A 15,426-nucleotide genomic window follows, 5' to 3' on the forward strand; every position below is an offset into this window, starting at 1 on the left:
GGACCACTTCAGCAGAAGCAACCCACGTTGGAGACACATGGAGAGGCATCAGAAACATCTCAGATTACCAGCACTGAGACCAGAGGCTGATAATGACCGACTCTCCCTGACACCTTCAGCAGCTTCTTTGACTCTTCAAGCTTCAGGGAGCCTGAACATCTCCACCAGCCAGAGGAGCACCATCAGCCTCTCCTCCTGCAGCTCCACCAGGTGACCTACTCCCTGAAGAAGGTCACCACCAATCAGGCTGCAGGTCCAGACATGGAGTCAGCCCGGACGCTTAGATCATGAGCTGACCAGCTTTTGATGCTCTTCATGGACTTCAGCATCAGCACGGTGCTCCCAGACATGCTGGCTCTGAAGCTCCACAGCATGGATTCTCCACCTCTCTGCTCCTGGATCAGTGACTTCCTCACCATCAGACCCAGGTGGTGAGGATGAGGAACATCTGCTCCACTGGTCCTCAGGAACACCACAGGGCTGTGTCCTCAGCCCAGATCTCTTCACCTTTTTCACCCAGGACTGTCCTGCTGTCCCCCCCACAGACACAGTGGAGAAGTTTGTGGACGACTCCACTGTAGTGGGTCTCATCTCCACCAATGATGGGTCCCACTACAGGGAGGAGGTCAGCAATCTGACACAGTGGAGCTCCAGGAACAACCTGATCCTGAACACCAGTCAGACCAAGGAGGTGATGATAGACTAGAGGAGGTCCAGGATGACTGAACACCTCCTCTCTGCATACAGGGGGAGGTGGTGGAGGCGTGGACAGCATCAGGTTCCTGGACATTCACATCTCCTCTGACCTCCTGGACTGTGAATACCTCCCACCTGGTGAAGAAGAAGGTCCAACGACGGCTCTTCTTCTTCCTCTGGAAACTGAAAAGGTCTGGACCTCCCTCTAAGCTGCTAAAAACTTCTACAGAGCTACCATAGAAAGCATCTTAGTATGACAGGGAGGTGTGGGAGCTGCACAGAAGAGGAAGGACGGTAGTGAGGTCACCCCAGGGGATTATGGGATGCCGTCTACCAGGTCTAGACACGGTTTATGCTGTCATGGTTTAAGAGTCCAGAAAAGGACAGACATGTTGCCACAGATCCCACTTCCACCAGAACAAAGTTCTGCTTGACCCACTTCCACCAGGGAAATGATTCAGGAACATTAAATCAAAACTAACAGACTTAAAAACAGCTTCTTTCCCAGAGCTGTGAGGCTAGCGCCCCCTGCTGGCAGCCAGTGAACCAGCAGCCCAGTTCATGGTTACATGTTTACAACACGCTGCTGGTTCTGATCCAATCTGTCTAAAACATTTAAATTTTATCAGATGCTAAGGACTGATTGCATGTCACTTTTCAGTTTCTCAGGAAGTGTTGTGTGGTACATCAGACTCGAACATTTTATTTTTATCTGAAGATGCCTTATTATCTATTAACAATTCTGTTAAGTCTTTCTCCTTTGCCGTACAGCTTAACTTTAAATGTAGCGTTTTCTTTTGATAAGGTGTTTTTGCATTTCTGAGGGTCTCCTCTATGAATGCTCGTTCTTCGTCTCTCTGTCTGTGTTAAGTGTGAACCCTGAGCCGTGTCTCACCAAAATGTCCTTATGGCTGCTTCCTGATTCATGATGTGATCTCTCTTTGGTGTGCCAGTATGCCTGCTGGAGGGGGGGTAATGCTCTAGAGTCCAACGAGGTGTCTTAATGTGTCCAAGCGTCCACATCAACTCCCACTCAGACTGCTGAGTTGCCGCACATTGACTACAGAGTTGAAGAAACATCTAATAAAGCATCCGGCGACCTTTCCAAATCAACCGTTGTGTTTTATTTCCTGTTTTTCAGCATGGAGGAGACTGTGCGATCCCTTCTACAGAACCAGGACCCGCTGGAAGGACCCAAAGTGGACCCACTGGACTTAATGAAGGCATACAAGGTACAGCATCAGCTGAACCGAGGGTTGTCTGTTACATGTCAGATTTTATACTGGACCTGTTATAACTGTGAAGACCACAGAGAAAGATAAAAGCTGAGGATGTTTGTGAGTCCATCCTACTCAGCTTTGATGTTGCTCATTAGTTATGTGGGCGTGGCTAATGTGTGCATATCGTTAAAAATAATGAAACACCAAATATACAAACAAGCCTCATCATTAGTGGCTATGAGGTGCATCTCCTCATATTAATGACTCGCATTGAGCTGCAGAAACTGAATGTTTATAGTTGGACGTGATGAAGCCCTGAATAACGTGCTCTTCATGCTGGACAGCATGGAGCTCTGATGCTGAGCTCAGATAAAGAGTCTTTAAAGGGGTCGTTCTGCTCTTTGGACGTTGGGTTGTAATAAGTAATAGTAATAGTAATATCATCTTTATTGTCATTGAAACATACATTACAACGAAATTTGTTAGGGATCTAGCTCGTGTTGTGGTCCAAACATGACATCGGCTGTAATGGACCCCTGGGACTCTGAATTCTGGTTAATTCTGGTTAAATTTCCATCACACATGCATTTGGGTATAAAGGTTATGATTATCTGGAATCCATCCAGCTGCATTGACTGATACAGTAAAATGTGTCATTTGTTCAAATATTTAGTTAAATCTGTAATTTCTATGTTTTAAAGCCTCAGTGTGAGATTCTCACACTGGAGCACCATCTAGTGGTGCGCTGATGAATTACAAACAACCTCACCATTAAGCGCGTAATAATTACTACGGAAGCTGTGGAGAGTCATAAACGTGACAATGTAAACATGTCCTTCATGTATTGGCTGCTGCTAATAGCTAAAAGCTACGGTCATCGTGTGAAATGCTTTTTGGTTCTTTTGCAAATACGCTTATTTTTAGCAACTTTGTTTTTTTCTAAAGTCGCTTGTAAATTCTGTCAGTTGCCATTTTTTGGGGCTCGTTTCTGAACGTGCCGTCGCTGATTTGGGCTCTAAAATAAGTAACTATGTACACAGTTATAAAGAGAGATGCTCCTGCTGCTGCAGTACAGACAGTGACCACCCCCCATCTCACACAGAGAGAAACAACCGAGCCGTCTCTGCTGCCGAGAGGACAGCCGGACCACGTCTGCCCTGTTTTTGACATAAAGCCACAATAAACTTCACTGTTTTATTGAATTAACTCAGCTGTCCAGCAGAAAGCTGCAGCCTCTGCATCAGGTTTAAATCCCACTCCCTCATGAATGATCTCCACCTGGTAATAATAGCTGAGCTGATATAGACTCTCGTTTTCTCTGGTTATTACTACTTTTTCTTTCCTTGGTTACTTTCTCTTCTCGCTGGGCAGAGAGTACGGATGGTCCTCCATTTCAACAGAAAACAGCAAATAGATGATCTACGGTCGTCTTTGCTTGTTTATATTCCTCCTCCACTGACAGAAGGTCTTCATATAGAAAACGGATGAGGAAAACATGTAAGGCTGACATGTTTGTCCACTTTCTGCTGCTGTAGTCAGAAGTAGTGACGAAACATGGCGCCTCCTAGTGGTGCACCACCACCAATATATTTATAAACTACTAAGTCATGAGAACGCTTTCATTTTTGATGTGATGTTATTAGACTTTTGCCCGACTAACAAAGGAAATCCCTGCATAGGGATGCAGGGATTAACTTTGTTTCGCTTGTTTTTTTAAATGCTTTAAAATAAAATGAACAATATTTCAAAATATTACATTTATTTCTGCAAGATAATTTTTAAAAAGCAGCTCAATGCTTTAGAGATAAGAGAGCTCTGATTTAGTGTTATGTGCTGGTTTGTTAAATCTGTCATTTATTAAACCTATGCAGGAGCTTCTCTGTGATTGGTCATTTTCTACGTTAAAGGCCTAGAGGCGACGTCACACTGTGTGAGTGAGTGAAAACAAACTCAGCATTACACGGTGCAGTTAGACAGGATTTATCTAACAATTCAACAACTAGATTTGATCTTTTGAACCATTTCTAGGCCAGTTTGTTTGTACATCACATTAGTGACAATTGAAAATGCTGAATCATCTTGAAGCATCTTATATTAACGTTAAACATGATTAGCATAGCTAACTGTGAACATCAGCCTCTGTGTATATTTCCTGTTGAGTTAGTAGACTCCTGCCTGAGCTGTGAGAAATCCTAACGGCTGGTTCTGATCCAGGACGGCCCATAAGACATGAAACTGGCCGTAGCTGAGCATGCAGCCGATATCTTTGTATGTCGGTTCTTCCCACAGTCCCTAAACCCGGGTCGGACTGAGTGCTTATGTTTCTCTGTCCCGTCTCTGAGCTGGACTGACGATCTTTATCGGGAGAACTGCATATGAATTGATATGAATTGAATCATAACGTCCTCTCTGTGCTTTCTTCAGGCCAGTTGTTTTGTTAATAAGGTTCTACTGGCAGTTTTCCTGGAGCCCAACAGATCAAAGTTCTGCTTCTGTGCCTGTTTCTGCAGGATAAACTGCTGGAGGAGATGTGGAAGCAGCAGGACAGTCTGGAGGCTCCCACAGCCTCAGCGGCGGAGACGCCGTCCTCCCCGGAGGCCGGCGGCGGCACAGAGGACGACCCAAAGGACACCAATCCTCTGCTTGAGCGCCTTCGAGCACTGGAGGTAAACCGGGTCGACACGGTCCACTCCTGCCCGTCCTCCAGAACTTTGCTGGTTCCTCATAAATCCCTGAAATGCAAAACTGATCCAGACAGTTAAACAAAGCGAATGACAGTGGTTCTAAAGGTTCTAAAGGTTCTAAAGGTTTTAAACTTTATCTGATCACAGTGCAGCTTCAGTAAAGCTGAAAAATAAAACCTTCTCTCTGCAGCTTTCTAGCAGAGACCTGAAGGTTCAGCGCTAAAACCGACTGCTTCCTGTTTTCATCCACCTTGATCCCACAGCATGATGCTGCCACCACCGAGTTAGACTGTAGACACGCTGTCCTCTGACCCGTTTCTGTCCCACGGTCTCATGTTTCAGAGACGTGTCCAGATTTCTGCACTCATTGTTCCTTTATGTATTATTAGATTTCCACAGATTCAGTTGTTTTCTGTGGTTAGTGTCACTGTATCCGCAGTAAAAGTCTCATTTTAACGGGCCGTGCAGTAGAAAAATACTGCAGCAGTTTAATATCATCAGGGCTTTCACTTGTTCTCCTCGGCTGGAGGTCCAGCTTCAGATTTAAACTTTTTCCTTTAGCTGAAAAAAATCATTTATTTTCTGTTTTCACTCAGGTTCTCTTTGTCTGGTATTAAAATCCGTTTGATGATGTGGAACATGTAAATGGGACAGACCTCACAGACGTGTAGAAGCATGTAGCGCAAAAAATAAAGAGAAAACAAGCAGAAGGGTTTTAATTAAATCAACAGAACAGCAAACAGGCTGCAGTTATTTTCCTTCTTGGCTGATTAAAGCGGCCCGGCCGACATCAGATGCTCAGCGTGGCGTTCCTGCATCCGAGTCATTACCAGCAGAGACGATTGGTCATACTTCACTCTTATTTAATTATCTCTGGGTTTCTTTCTGTGGTTCTGCAGAACCAGTCTGTCATCACTGATGGTCCTTCACCATTAAGTGCTTTAAATTACCGCCGCTATCTTGTTTGCTGTAATCTATAATTCTGGCTGCATGTTGTAGCTTTCACCCTGCTGCCTCTTCATGGCGGCTGCCCTTGTTTTTATACACCCTGTTAATTAAACTCTAATACCGAGCTAGTTCAATTAAGAGGTCCTTTGAGGTTGAAGTGGATTTTTTCTATATGATTTACTGTAAAATAATATTATCTTTGAGCCTGATGTGTTTAATGGGGGGGAGATTTATTCCTATTTATCCAGCGCTGGTCCCCAACAGTCAACCAAAGCAAAATCTCCTTAATTGTTTATTTGAATCAATTTGAATTCTTATTTTAGAGAAAATGGGACTTATTGGCTCATGATTTATTTAAAGCAAATGTTTTTTTCATGCATTATTTTCTGTTTTTCAAACTGATTACACTGGAAGACACTAAGATTCAAATGTTTTTGCTTTGCTGCAACTTCTTCGTGTTATAAAACTGTGTAGAGACCCACGCAGTCAAAGAGAAACTAGCCCTACAGTGTCTCTTGGTTCTGGTTCTAAAGGGTTCTATAGTAGCTGTCTGTCTGTTTAACATGTTACTAAGTATGTTCTCACCTCCATGAAGCATGTCTGTTGCTTCTGGTGCGCTCCCACTCTGAATAGTGAAGGTGTATGAGGATCGGTGGTGTGGAGATCACTGTTTTTCTGGGTCATGACAACGTGGGTCGATTTTAAAGGATTGCATAATTACCAGCTTAATTAAAAGCGGGGAAGTTATCAGTTTCAAACTGAGATTCCAAGCCTTTGGCATCCCGAGGGAAGTGGAGCGCCGGCACAGTGTCCAGTGAGATTATTGGATATTATTGAGTCGTAGCTTAGTCGTAGTCGTGTTGGTTGTGCTGCAGTGTTGCAGGGATGCAGCATGCATCATATTCTGGACTTACACTGCAAAAAGGAAACATAAGTAAAGTAAGTAAAGTTTTCTTGAAATTAGTGTATTTGTCCTTGATTTGACCATCTTATTTCAAGTGCAGTAAATACAGCTATCTTATTTTAGGGGTGAAAATACCCATTCCATTGGCAGATAAGATTATTTACCGGCTCAAATCAAGGACAAATACACCCATTTCAAGAAAATTTTACTTACTTTTTATCCCCTTTTTGCAGTGTGTCCAACGGCAGACTGGGTGCATGCATGCTGCTGCAGGTAAATGAGGAGGAAGGCAGCGTAGGAACGTCATGACCTCTGAGACGAGTGTACAAACCCAGACAATAGCTTTGTACGACCGTTGCTTATCATACAAAGAGGATTCCTCCTGGGAATAATCTTCCCCTCTGCAGGATGATGGACTTCGGACGGTTTGGAGATGACCTTTGAACCCTTCCCAGGTTAATGGGCAGCAGCAGCTGCTGCTCTGAGGGTATTGCTGATGTCTTTCTATCTTGGTCTTATGGCTTCATATGCTCAGACCGATGATGATCAGTCAATCAGTGCATCGGATCCGCAGCACATCGGCTGTTTTTCCCTCTTATATCCAAAGGAAGCAGCAGAGTGTACTTAGTTTTGCTTTAATAAATAAGCCCAGTGTGAAATCTATTGTTTTTAAACTTAAGTTTAGACTTAAATAATTTTAGGATCTGATGAAGACCAGGTAGTTCTTTATTTTATTTTATTGTGCCCTGCTGGATAAATTGTGAAACTGACAGCTTTTTTTATCATAGTATTAAAACAGAATGAAAATATGAATAACGTAGAAAAGAAGAAATTTTGGAATAACTCTGAGATAAAAACAGGTTTAATGTTTGGATCAGCAGAGGTTCTATCAACCTCACTCAGCTAAACAGGTCCAGCATCTTCTCAGTGTCACAAGGTTTATTAATCAGCTGCAGGTGCCAGATTGTTCACACATGATCAAATAGATGGATTATTCTTTCATTTAAGACAATTTATTGTGTTTCTTAATCTGCTGTTCTGAGGAGTCGCCTGCAGCAAGGCGGTCGAGTCAGGAGGCTCCAGATTTATTGGATTAATCATTTTGGAGAAAAGTCGCCGCAGGACTCTTAGAAAATGTCCCCTGCCAGGCCAGCCCTTTTGCCTGTAATTGAATTTTACCTCCTCTGAGTGAGTTTGTTTCCCCAAAATTTAGAGCATCACTTGTTAAAAGACAAATTTCTACAGAAATGAATCTAGAAATGTGGAGAAAAGTGCTGCTGGGGGAAAACCTTTGTTTTCAAGCTGTCTGTGTGATTAAATGTCTCTTCATCTGAAGGAAACTGCAAGAGAAGTTTGCCACAGTACTTTTATTTTCTGCAGGGACTACATGTTATGTCATGTGGATGTTCTGTGTGGACTGTGTGCCGTGTTCTGGTGATTTAATGACGGTAATTGGTGCTGATTAGCTGATGTACTTCTGCAGGCGGAGAACTCGGCTCTGTCCATGGAAAACGACAACCAGAGGAAGCAGTACGAACGCTGTCTGGATGAGGTGAGTGCTTCAGAGACGCCTCCAAGGGAAAGTAAATGTTGCTTAAAGATGATCCAGCGTCAGAGGTCACCATCAGAAACCGGTCCCAGAAAAAAAAAAACATGAAAACTGGAACAGAAATGACCATTTTTATGCTGATTAACACCAAAATGAAATTTCTAGGATAAAACTGTAGGTCAGGTCTAAAGTTGGGTTTCAGTTGCTGATTTAATCTTTAAATATTTAAAACTTGATTAAGAATCTTCCTGGTTCCTTTCCTGAAAATTGGGGTACTTTGCTCCTACTTGCAGGTTAATTAGATGGAAAGTACAGATTCTCTTTCTGCAACCTAATGGTTACTTTGTCAGAAATTGAAAATCACCCTGCTGATGCAGACTTTATTTGAAGGTAGTACTTTCTGGTACTTTCAAGTAAGCTACTTTCCCAGAACCTGCAGGGTAAAGGAAGGCACGTCAGAGCATTCAGGAACGTCTGCATCCCTTCAGGTTTGGAGAAGCTGTGATTTTTAGGAAGGAATCCTGCAAGCTGCCAACCCTTTCAGTTTTTGAAATAATACCCGGGAACTTCTTGAGAAGACGTTCCCCTTCATTTAACAAAAAAGCAAGTCGCAGAAAACTAAGCTGCAATAAATGGAAAACTATCCTGTAAGCTTGAGGAAAGTCCTGGGAAGGTTTATAGAGTTTCCAGGAAAACTGCTCTGGAAGTACCAATAAAATAAACTTTAAACTTCAGGAAATCACCTGTTCATACATAAGAAAATGCTCCATAATTTCAGAAAACTGCTGATTGTAAAAATCTTAGGAAAATACGGACTGTGACCGAACATTTTGACAGTGGCGAGTACAGTTGCGATAATACAAAAATAGATAATTGTGGCGCCGACTCATTATCGCATTATCATTCAAATTAAGTTTATAAATTGTTGGCAATCCTCGAAGGACATTTAATCAGAATGTGTAAAGTAGGAAAACATGTTCCTTCTACACAACAGTGATGAAGCCGATCTTTATTTAAGCTTAGTCAAAAATAGTTCACTTTAAATATATATCACTGACGTTACAACAATAAGTAACCCTAAACATCATGATTTATTTCATGTTTATTAAAGAATTATAACAGATGGGAAAAGTGGCCTTCAGAAACACTCAGCGCTGTGTTCCAGGCTTCCAGCAGTGTTGCCAGGTCAACATATCAGCAACTTTGGGCTTGTTCATTTATACTGTTTACACGGTAGGCATAATAAAGCTGGTTGCTTGTTTCTCTCACAGTAACTGGCAACACTGGAGTGGCTTCTCTCGCTTCCACTGTTGCGTAAAAGTTGCATTTTAAAAGTAATTTATCCTGAATTAAACAGCTATCACCTCAAACATGCAGCGCTGCACACGTTTGTCATGTACCTTGTGTGTGCATGCAGAAACTTTCGTCTAAAGACGTGTGACACAGAATGACAGTTGTTTGTTAGCGGTTAGCTGCTAGCGTTAGCTTCCTCAAATTTCTGTATTTATCATTTGCATAACGGCTGCCAAGCTAATATTATTGTTTGCGGATTATGAGTTTACAAAGCTACCTTTTTGGTTAGCTGTGCCAACTGCTGCATTTTGACTTGCTGTAAAATGAACATTAAATGTTACTGGATTTCTGCTCAGTGTCGTTCCTTTAGAAGAACACAGAAATGATGTTTGAGGGATGAACTCATCAGGTGACGCTAAAGTCCACGGAGAGGATGAACATCTCCACTCTGGGCTGTTTAAAGGAATATTATTTTTATCTGCAGCCCTCAGCTACAGGCCTGTTGCAGCCAGGGTGAATTGACCCTACTGAGGATAGAGATTTCAGAATTTCTCATGTGATAATTTGTGTCTCGTTTGCTGAGAATCATCTTAAAAAGTCGACATCAGATGATCTGAAGCAAAGAGGTGGAGAGGAATCCTGTTGGAGCACAAATAACAATCAGATATTCTACGTGCTATTGCTGCAGAAATACAAATGAGCTGGCTTTCTTCTAATTAGATCAAGAAACAAAGAATATTCAGAGTTCAAAGAAAAGTTCTCATTAATACTATATGTTCACATATTTGATTGTTTTTAACCATCGAACTGAGAATAAAGCTTGGACTGCAGTCACTGGAGGCAGCTGCTGTGCTGCTTACCTCGAGGTTGATGCTGTGATGCAACACGCTGTCAGTTTGGGCTCATCATATCTTTGAAATCCTCATTATTGGTGTTTGTGTCGGGTCAAAGCGCCGGAGCTTCTTCTCAAATAATCTTGACTCCCCAGATCTGTTGTATTAACCTCTATGTGTCTCTTCTAGGTGGCGAACCAGGTGGTGCAGGCCCTCCTCACACAGAAGGTTTGTTTCTGCAGCAGTAGCTCAGTCTGCTGCTTCAGTGGTCAAAGGCAGCTGGGTGGGGGGTGGGGGGGTGGGGGGTGGGGGTTGTATAAAAGGGCAAAAAATCCTAAATAAAAATGTTTATTCAGGAAGATTAAAAGGAAAGCCATCAGGTATGAAAGCTGTTGTGTTCACTGCAGCGCAGCAAGACTGAACATGATGGCAGAAACCCAGAAACCCTTAATAACATGTAAAACATGTAAAAGTATTCACGCCCCTTTTTTCTCCTATTTTGCTACATAACCACAGCTTTAAATGCACTTCATCAGGATTTTATGTAACAGAACAACACAAAGAAGAAGAGAAACCAAAATGATGCATTAAAAAAATCTTAAAAGTGTGGAGTGTCTTTATATTCAAACCGCTTTACTCTGACTTCTCTAAATAAAATCCACGGAAAGCTTCAGAAATCCCCTCATCAGAACCTGAATCTAACTGCAGATATTCTGCTTCCTGGTCCTCTGAGGTTCTCCAGAGAACAACCAGCACCATGGAGACCAAGGAACTCAGCAGACGAGTCAGAAAGGAGGTTCTGGTCCAGTTTACAGCAGGTCAGGTTCTACAGAACCTCCCAGAGTTCTGATCATCATGTGGACCTGGAGAGAGGATGGACCACCTGCATACCTACCAGGACATGGACGTCCACCTGGACTGACATGCTGGACCAGGAGAGCATTGATCAGAGAAGCAGGAGGACCATGGTGGCTCTGGAGGAGCTGCAGGGATCTATGGCTCATGAGGGGGAATTCACCCACAGGACAAATATAAGTGGTGCAAATCCGGCCTTCATTGAAGAGTATTAAGAAGAAAACCAGAAGAAGCCATGCAGGAGACACGGCAAACATGGAAGAAAGTGTTCTGATCAGAGAAAACCAAGGTTAATGCTGAACAAAACCAACCCTCCCCACTGTGGAACATGGTGGTGGCAGCATCATGCTGTGGGGATCCTTTTCTTCATCAGGGACAGAGGAGCTGGTCAGTGGTGATGGGAAGATGGATCAGAACCAGGACCATCCTGGAGGAAGACCTGTTAGAAGCTGCAGGAGACCTGAGACTGAGGTGGAAGTCCACCTTCCAGCAGCAGAACCAGCCTGAACATGCAGCCAGAGATATTATGGGATGGTTTGGATCAGAGCAGGTTCATGGGTTAAGAAGGTTCTCTGTTACTAATCCATCCCTGTTCTACTTGGTCATGTAGGAAACATAGCTGGATGCTAATCCAGTATGAAGGGGTTCTGACAGATAAAACATTTGTTTTTAGAAGAAAAGGCTGGTGGAACAGTGAAGAACATCTAAACTGGGATCTGTTAAAGAAGCATCTCAGTCATTGCTCCGTTTGTTGTTCTTTGCAGGACTTGAAAGAGGAATGTGTGAAGCTGCGGACCCGTGTGTTTGACCTGGAGCAGCAGAACCGAATACTGAGCGTCCTGTTTCAACAACGTGTCAAAACGTCCACCTCTCCCGTCTCCCAGGTAGGAACTCACTGTTCTGTGGACGCTAAGGAACCTCCAAGACTGCTTGAATTTTACATCAGCAGCGCTGCACCTGCAAACTCAGGCATCGCTCACAGCTGCACACAGATAAGCGTGTTTCCTAATTAGCTTACCATCATAGCAATGCTTTTTCTCACTCTTTAGGGCTTTAAACCAGCATTTATTATGCCGTTCGCATACAAAACAAAACCTCCTCACAAACTGTTCATCGCCGAAAAAACAAGACAAAACTGTGGAGGAATTTTTGGGTTTTCCAGATGAGAATTGACATGCAAACAGAGCTAAAAACGGTTAAGGTTGTGAAAAAATAAAAAATACTACCTAGCGGATATTTTCTGTAAGGATGGACGGATACATTTTCTTCTTACTAACCCAGATGTGGGAAACAACTCAAAGATTTCCCGGGTGTTGGGATGCGGCCAGCAGCCTTGTTTCCTGACATGTTCCTCTGCTTCCACTCAGGAACCACCACTTTCAGCCCACAGTCTAAGTTTAATGTTGAGCCGCCCGGGTTACGAGGAGACCGGACCGGGACACAAGTGGGTGTGGCTACTGTTTGGTTACACATCTGTGAAAGTGGACGGTGCCTCACCTTTTACCCTTCTCGTGAAAGAAAAACGATAATCTGCAGGATCTCTGAGTGTCTAGGGGAGTAATGGCCGAGCTGACTGCAGTGGGTCGGTGCAGCGGGTCTGGGCGCTCCAGCATGTCAGCGTTGCTGAGCTCCAGCTTTCTATCTCCAAATGTTCTCCTCCTCAGAAGCCTCTGAGTTTGGTTCCACTGCTTCGGGTCTGAGATTCTGCAGCTGTGGCTCTTAGATCAGTCTGATGTTGTGGTTTAGACATTTTGTCCTGACCCTACTCTTCTATCACTGCACCAATAAAAGTGTCAAAATAAGCAATTTATTGTCACAATATTGTCTCAATACGAATGTTTAAATATGGCAATAAGGCTTCTGGTTGTAAATGAGTCCAGAGAAGGAAACATTAGGAGAGTTGATGCAAGTCTGATGAAATCTGAGCCCAGCAGCATCTTTCGAGCACATTAAGAAGCAACGTTTTTACTTTGTTAGTTCTGTTCCCGTGAATGTAGAGTCGGGAGCCACAGCTTTGCAGCTGAAGGAGGCGGTTTCAGTCCGCAGACCTCTAACTCTATGGCTGTGTCATAGTTTAGCAGCTAACTCAGAGAAATATGGATAAACTACTGGAATGGAAAATTTGTTTCTGACTGCGAGATACGCTTGTTAGGTTTGTTAATCACTCTGACAGCACACCTGTTCCCGTAAGGCTGACTGACTCCGAGTTAGATTGGAGCGGCTTGCTGTGAATGAAGAAATGACAGAGTGGAGGCAGAGTGAGATCTTTTTGTTTCGCCTGCTTGTTTGCAGTTTTTGCTTCTTGTTTAAAGACTGCAAAGAAGTTAAAGCCAAATGAGCACAAAGACTGCATGAACAAACACGCAGCTCGGCACAGATAACTGCTCTGTCTGAGGAACAGCTTTACTGTGGTTTTCTTTGTTTGAATGCCTCCAAGCAGGAATAAATCAATATAAAATTTTGTTTTATGAACTCTGTGCTCAACAGTATCTGAGTTTCGAAGCTTTCGAAACTTCTCTCTGAGCAACGTTGAGGACCAATCTCTCGAAGGTCCTCATCAGGTGCGAGGTCGGTGCTACTCTGGTCCTTCAGATCTCCAGTCTTCTGCATCTCTAAGCTCATGTTGAACATGTATCCTAGGAGCCTGGAGCTGAAGACATCTGGACCACCAGCCGTTTGCTCCACAGCTCGTTCCTCGCCTGAAGTGTTGACAGGGTCAGGACAGTGGTGAGGGCTGTCGGATTGTGTTCTCTGAAGTGGAGGGGGTGGGTAATAGCTAAGAGTTGCAACATCCTACCTCTTCACTGCGTCTCATTGCTGGTTTCCGGTGTACCGGGGGCTTATATACAGGCTGGAGATGAACCAGGTTGTGATCTGAGCGCCCCAGGAGAAGGAGAGGTGATGGGCCTCCTTGGTGTTGGCTATACAACATGCAATAGGTCCAGAGTTTGGTTGTCTTTGGTGCAGCAGAGAACATACTTGGAGAAGGGTGGTGTTGGGGGGTGGGGGGGCAGGGAGACCTGATTTAAATCCCTGGAGATCAGGGACAGGACCTGCAGATGCTGCGTTCGGAGTCTGCTGGTCCCAGTATGGAGAATGTTGCAGCATTGCCAGATGGGAAATGGTATTCTCCTGTACTGGTATAGCGCTTTATCAAGTCCCAGGGACCCCAAAGCACTTCACATCAGAACAACCAACTATGCATTTTGACTGAATCAGATATATTTTCTTCCTGAATGTCTGCCTCCTGTGGACTTTTTGGTTTTGTTTCTCTTTTTTATTTTGCTTTGTGTGACTATAAGTATGTTTTTGCCTTGTCACCCGGTTAATAATGAGCTTTTTTTGTTTACCTCTTTGTGTTATTTCCTATTTTTGAGGCTTTGCTGTCTTGTTTCTGTTTTTAATAAAAAAGAAGCTCAATAAGTATACTTTTCTGAAAAAATAACTTATGTGCTGGAGGATCAGCTGTGCTTTAATCTGCACTTAATGCTCTGTTTAATGCTCTCTGAGTGACACCCGCTCCAAACCCAAAGATTTAAAGAAAAACAAGAAAACAAACCCTCCTGTGGGAAGGATTGTAAAGCTTTTACAGAAAATTGGGAGTTGAAACACATCCTTAAATAGAGATCCATTAGAAGCAGAATAAAACAATAAACCCAAAGGTAATGGCAGCTTGATGCTGATTAGTTTAATTGCCTACATTTTAAAACACTCCTAAAACATACTGATTGATCAAAATAACTGCAGCCATGCGTAGCCAATAATTTACAGAGATAGTTCATATTTCAAAATGTTTAAACACCATAAAAAGGCACAACTGCAGTCCTCCAATCTGTCCTTGACTTTCAGCGCCATCCCACTCCGACTGGAGGTTTTTGTTAAACTGTTTGGCTTTTGTCAAATCTCCGATAGCCCTCAGCATGCTGACTGTAATTAGCTCCCAGATTAATCTGCACCGGCGTGCTCAAACGTGGCCTCCTCCCGCAGAATAAAGGCAAGTAGTCAAATAATAGGTGAATATCAGCGAAAGGACCCAATCACTGCAGTCCCCAGCTCCCTCATGCAATTACTTTCTATTCACATTAATTATTGCTAACAGATGACTCTAATGACTTTGAGAGGAAGCTGACCATGACAGCTTTCCAAACGATCAATGCTGCTTTAAATGGGGTCACAACACTTGACACTTTTGGCTCTCTGTGGTTGGAACTGCTGCTCATACATGCTGCATTTTAACAGGTCTGTAAAGAACGCTTCCTACTGTACACAAACACACAGGTCTAAAAATCAAGCAGCACATTTTAATTTATAAACCAGCACTAATAATTCCACCTTTTTCACACATTCATTCATGTATCTAATGTATCTCAATTGACTACAATCGACAGATTTACAGAAGAAAATCATCTTAACAGCTATTTGATAAGTAAGATCCAACTCAGAG

General features: G+C 43.2%; 1 protein-coding gene across 4 annotated transcripts in view; it reads left to right on the forward strand.

Annotated features, from left to right (window-relative positions):
• Positions 1-15,426, forward strand: part of LOC105916503 (nck-associated protein 5) — a 60,350-nt gene that overhangs the window by 24,894 nt on the left and 20,030 nt on the right. For all 4 annotated transcript variants that reach the window (XM_036132599.1, XM_036132598.1, XM_036132597.1 and 1 more), the window contains exons 3-7: positions 1,838-1,928; positions 4,427-4,582; positions 7,936-8,004; positions 10,317-10,355; positions 11,747-11,866. In XM_036132599.1, the coding sequence (XP_035988492.1) occupies positions 1,838-1,928; positions 4,427-4,582; positions 7,936-8,004; positions 10,317-10,355; positions 11,747-11,866 (475 nt within the window). The remainder of the gene's footprint in view (positions 1-1,837; positions 1,929-4,426; positions 4,583-7,935; positions 8,005-10,316; positions 10,356-11,746; positions 11,867-15,426) is intronic.

This window comes from Fundulus heteroclitus, unplaced genomic scaffold, assembly GCF_011125445.2.
Source record: "Fundulus heteroclitus isolate FHET01 unplaced genomic scaffold, MU-UCD_Fhet_4.1 scaffold_53, whole genome shotgun sequence".
NCBI classification, from domain to species: Eukaryota; Metazoa; Chordata; class Actinopteri; order Cyprinodontiformes; family Fundulidae; genus Fundulus; species Fundulus heteroclitus.